This window comes from Procambarus clarkii, chromosome 22 (assembly GCF_040958095.1).
Source record: "Procambarus clarkii isolate CNS0578487 chromosome 22, FALCON_Pclarkii_2.0, whole genome shotgun sequence".
Lineage (NCBI taxonomy): Eukaryota > Metazoa > Arthropoda > Malacostraca > Decapoda > Cambaridae > Procambarus > Procambarus clarkii.
In genome coordinates this window covers 17,041,771-17,047,284 of record NC_091171.1, presented here as the reverse complement: position 1 = coordinate 17,047,284, position 5,514 = coordinate 17,041,771, and the positions used below count along the sequence as shown (strand labels likewise).

At 56.5% G+C, this 5,514-nt stretch overlaps 1 protein-coding gene and 1 non-coding gene across 2 annotated transcripts in view; both read left to right on the top strand.

Moving 5' to 3' along the window:
* LOC123760646 (dentin sialophosphoprotein-like) overlaps window positions 1-5,238 on the top strand; it is a 25,299-nt gene extending 20,061 nt beyond the window's left edge. The window contains exons 2-3 of the mRNA XM_069329076.1: window positions 2,309-3,034; window positions 4,379-5,238. Coding sequence (XP_069185177.1) covers window positions 2,309-3,034; window positions 4,379-5,238 — 1,586 coding nt within the window. The remainder of the gene's footprint in view (window positions 1-2,308; window positions 3,035-4,378) is intronic.
* On the top strand, window positions 3,060-3,131 carry TRNAA-CGC (transfer RNA alanine (anticodon CGC)). The gene has a single exon. It is a non-coding gene; the product is annotated as a tRNA-Ala (tRNA).
* Window positions 5,239-5,514: the final 276 nt, after the last annotated feature.

Below are 5,514 nucleotides of genomic sequence, written 5' to 3'. Positions count from 1 at the left end.
GGGCTAGCTCTCCTGGCCGCACTCTTGACGGCGGGCTAGCTCTCCTGGCCGCACTCTTGACGGCGGGCTAGCTCTCCTGGCCGCACTCTTGACGGCGGGCTAGCTCTCCTGGCCGCACTCTTGACGGCGGGCTAGCTCTCCTGGCCGCACTCTTGACGGCGGGCTAGCTCTCCTGGCCGCACTCTTGACGGCGGGCTAGCTCTCCTGGCCGCACTCTTGACGGCGGGCTAGCTCTCCTGGCCGCACTCTTGACGGCGGGCTAGCTCTCCTGGCCGCACTCTTGACGGCGGGCTAGCTCTCCTGGCCGCACTCTTGACGGCGGGCTAGCTCTCCTGGCCGCACTCTTGACGGCGGGCTAGCTCTCCTGGCCGCACTCTTGACGGCGGGCTAGCTCTCCTGGCCGCACTCTTGACGGCGGGCTAGCTCTCCTGGCCGCACTCTTGACGGCGGGCTAGCTCTCCTGGCCGCACTCTTGACGGCGGGCTAGCTCTCCTGGCCGCACTCTTGACGGCGGGCTAGCTCTCCTGGCCGCACTCTTGACGGCGGGCTAGCTCTCCTGGCCGCCCTCTTGACGGCGGGCTAGCTCTCCTGGCCGCCCTCTTGACGGCGGGCTAGCTCTCCTGGGCGCCCTCCTGACGGTGGGCTAGCTCTCCTGGCCGCCCTCTTGACGGCGGGCTAGCTCTCCTGGCCGCCCTCTTGACGGCGGGCTAGCTCTCCTGGCCGCACTCTTGACGGCGGGCTAGCTCTCCTGGCCGCACTCTTGACGGCGGGCTAGCTCTCCTGGCAGCACTCTTGACGGCGGGCTAGCTCTCCTGGCCGCACTCTTGACGGCGGGCTAGCTCTCCTGGCAGCACTCTTGACGGCGGGCTAGCTCTCCTGGCAGCACTCTTGACGGCGGGCTAGCTCTCCTGGCCGCCCTCCTGACGGTGGGCTAGCTCTCCTGGCCGCCCTCCTGACGGCGGGCTAGCTCTCCTGGCCGCCCTCCTGACGGCGGGCTAGCTCTCCTGGCCGCACTCTTGACGGCGGGCTAGCTCTCCTGGCCGCACTCTTGACGGCGGGCTAGCTCTCCTGGCCGCACTCTTGACGGCGGGCTAGCTCTCCTGGCCGCACTCTTGACGGCGGGCTAGCTCTCCTGGCCGCACTCTTGACGGCGGGCTAGCTCTCCTGGCCGCACTCTTGACGGCGGGCTAGCTCTCCTGGCCGCACTCTTGACGGCGGGCTAGCTCTCCTGGCCGCACTCTTGACGGCGGGCTAGCTCTCCTGGCCGCACTCTTGACGGCGGGCTAGCTCTCCTGGCCGCACTCTTGACGGCGGGCTAGCTCTCCTGGCCGCACTCTTGACGGCGGGCTAGGTCTCCTGGCCGCACTCTTGACGGCGGGCTAGCTCTCCTGGCCGCCCTCTTGACGGCGGGCTAGCTCTCCTGGCCGCACTCTTGACGGCGGGCTAGCTCTCCTGGCAGCACTCTTGACGGCGGGCTAGCTCTCCTGGCCGCACTCTTGACGGCGGGCTAGCTCTCCTGGCCGCACTCTTGACGGCGGGCTAGCTCTCCTGGCAGCACTCTTGACGGCGGGCTAGCTCTCCTGGCCGCACTCTTGACGGCGGGCTAGCTCTCCTGGCCGCACTCTTGACGGCGGGCTAGCTCTCCTGGCCGCACTCTTGACGGCGGGCTAGCTCTCCTGGCCGCACTCTTGACGGCGGGCTAGCTCTCCTGGCCGCCCTCTTGACGGCGGGCTAGCTCTCCTGGCCGCCCTCCTGACGGCGGGCTAGCTCTCCTGGCCGCCCTCCTGACGGCGGGCTAGCTCTCCTGGCCGCCCTCCTGACGGCGGGCTAGCTCTCCTGGCCGCACTCTTGACGGCGGGCTAGCTCTCCTGGCCGCACTCTTGACGGCGGGCTAGCTCTCCTGGCCGCACTCTTGACGGCGGGCTAGGTCTCCTGGCCGCACTCTTGACGGCGGGCTAGCTCTCCTGGCCGCACTCTTGACGGCGGGCTAGCTCTCCTGGCCGCACTCTTGACGCTCGGTGATGGAGGGCGGTGAGATTTTTAAAGTCTTATCGCCCCATAACTGCCGCTCTCTCACACTGCCCACTCCGTCAGCCTCACGACACCTGGCCTTACCCACCAGGTCACCCATTACCAGCATGTACACTAATGGCTATATTCCGTGCCCAGCGCTGGATCACCACCGGAGACGCTCCAGGGGCTGGTCCGCCAGTCAAGCGGGGGAGGGGTGGATGTCGGCAGCCCTGGCGTGCTGACCAAGGCCCTAAGACCACCTCCGGTTTAAATAAAGTCAGAATGTGACATGAAGATGGCTCGGTGGATGGAGATGACTCGGTGGATGGAGATGACTCGGTGGATGGAGATGACTCGGTGGATGGAGATGACTCGGTGGATGGAGATGACTCGGTGGATGGAGATGACTCGGTGGATGGAGATGACTCGGTGGATGGAGATGACTCGGTGGATGGAGATGACTCGGTGGATGGAGATGACTTGGGGGATGGAGATGACTCGGTGGATGGAGATGAGTCGGTGGATGGAGATGAGTCGGTGGATGGAGATGACTCGGTGGATGGAGATGACTCGGTGGATGGAGATGACTCGGTGGATGGAGATGACTCGGTGGATGGAGATGACTCGGTGGATGGAGATGACTCGGGGGATGGAGATGACTCGGGGGATGGAGATGACTTGGTGGATGGAGATGACTTGGTGGATGGAGATGACTCGGTGGATGAAGATGACTCGGTGGATGGAGATGACTCGGTGGATGGAGATGACTCGGTGGATGAAGATGACTCGGTGGATGGAGATGACTCGGGGGATGGAGATGACTCGGGGGATGGAGATGAGTCGGTGGATGGAGATGACTCGGTGGATGGAGATGACTCGGTGGATGGAGATGACTCGGTGGATGGAGATGACTCGGTGGATGGAGATGACTCGGGGGATGGAGATGACTTGGTGGATGAAGATGACTCGGTGGATGAAGATGACTTGGTGGATGAAGATGACTCGGTGGATGGAGAGTGGAGTGTGTTAGGCACACACAGAGCGCGGGGGGTGTAACTCAGAGGTAGAGTGCTCGCTTCGCATGTGAGAAGACCCGGGTTCAATCCCCGGCACCTCCACGGTGTTTTTCAGTGATTCAGTTTGCGAGCATTCGCATCAAACAGCCTGGTTGACCAGACCAACAACCATGAGGCCTGGTCAGAGACCAGACCGGGAGACGTTGCTCCCCGAAATCAACGCAAGATACGGTAACACATCCTCACAATTAAGAGTCCCAAAAGATAGAAGCTATGTATTAACTTCTATAAATTAAAACTACAAATAAGAATGTAAGAAACTTAGTTGTTTGACTGGAGTAGATAATGGAGGTGTTCGCCTTCAGACGTGTAACAAGGAACCCCCGGCTGGGGTAACTGCTGGCCTCACCAACCTGCAGCGAACATCTAAATTTAGAATCTTATAATAGAGATTAAATAATAATTTTGTGCAGCAAGAACTGGTGATTCAATTAATTTGGGGTTGGCCTAACGTGTGCCTCAAATACTCGTTGTTTATTAAATTGAATTATTGAGTACATTAACTCTCAAGGTAGATCCAATTGAAATAATTACTGTCAAAAGATTATTTGACCTTCACTCATCTAATTTTTACTACAAAGGCTGAACAAGCCTTTTTTCTGAACTTTTCTGAACAATTACTACACTTGGACCAAGCCTCCTGATGGGTGAAAAACCCATGTCATCAGAGGATTCCTTCAACAAGAATGATTACTGGCGCAATAACACAGTTTTGCAAGGATCCCAACAAAATATATGATGTGGAGCCGGTCGGCGGAGCGGATAGCACGCTGGACTTGTGATCCTGTGGTCCTGGGTTCGATCCCAGGCGCCGGCGAGAAACAATGGGCAGAGTTTCTTTCACCCTATGCCCCTGTTACCTAGCAGTAAAATAGGTACCTGGGTGTTAGTCAGCTGTCACGGGCTGCTTCCTGGGGGTGGAGGCCTGGTCGAGGACCGGGCCGCGGGGACACTAAAAAGCCCCGAAATCATCTCAAGATAACCTACTACAACTGTCTCTTCAATCCGGGTGCCCGAAATCTTTTGATATTTTGTTGAGAATTTATATAGGGTTCTTGGTGGGCTGGGCATAGCATTTTTAAGTAGTTATCTGTGGTGAAGACAACATGTCCTCGGAGAAGAAACACTCACAGGAATGGATTAAGAACAACATATTTAGTGCAATTAACTACTCTCCATTAATATGATGTATTATTGATGACAATGTGAAATAATTCGAAAACTATTTCAGTGTACCCGAAAATTCCGTTGACAGAAAAGCCAATTCTTCAAAGAAAACCTTTTTTCAGCATATACTTTTTTATATTTTAAACAAACGAACAAGTCAAGTCCTCCCACCAAAGTCAAGTCCTCCCCCAAGTCAAGTCCTCCCCCAAGTCAAGTCCTCCTCCAAGTCAAGTCCTCCTCCAAGTCAAGTCCTCCCCCAATTCAAGTCCTCCCCCAAGTCAAGTCCTCCCCCAAGTCAAGTCCTCCCCCAAGTCAAGTCCTCCTCCAAGTCAAGTCCTCCTCCAAGTCAAGTCTTCCCCCAATTCAAGTCCTCCCCAAGTCAAGTCCTCCCCCAAGTCCTCCCCCAAGTCAAGTCCTCCCCCAAGTCAAGTCCTCCCCCAAGTCAAGTCCTCCCCCAAGTCAAGTCCTCCCCCAAGTAAGTCCTCCCCCAAGTAAGTCCTCCCCCAAGTCCTCCCCAAATCAAGTCCTCCCCCAAGTCAAGTCCTCCCCCAAAGTCAAGTCCTCCCCCAAGGTCATGTCCTCCTCCAAGTCAAGTCCTCCTCCAAGTCAAGTCCTCCCCCAAGTCAAGTCCTCCCCCAAGGTCAAGTCCTCCCCCAAGGTCAAGTCCTCCCAAAGTCAAGTCCTCCTCCAAGTCAAGTCCTCTCCCAAGTCAAGTCCTCCCCCAAAGTCAAGTCCTCCCCCAAAGTACTCCTCCAAGTTAAGTCCTCCCCCAAAGTCCTCCTTCAAGTCAAGTCCTCCTCCAAGTCAAGTCCTCCCCAAAAGTCAAGTCCTCCCAAAGTCAAGTCCTCCCAAAGACAAGTCCTCCCAAAGTCAAGTCCTCCCCCAAATCAAGTCCTTCCCCAAGTCAAGTCCTCAAGTCCTCCTCAAGCTCCACATACGGTCTCCACCATTAATCTGCCTGTCATTGTTAGACAAGCACTGATTGTGTAACGGATGGTTGGCAGTGGTTATTAACTACCTGCCAATTGCTTCATTGCTTAATACCCGGGCTAGCGTGGAAGACGGACACACTATGCCCAGTTCTGGAGCAGTAAAAAACAGCTCTCTGTAGATACACTATTATCAATGTGAGGGGCAAAAATTGCATACAAAGTTTCAGGGCGTTCAACATGTATTATACAGTCGCGGGAGCTAGTCCAAAGAGCTATTTTATTCCAGTATCACAATATTCTGTCGTATTTCATCATATAATTGTTTA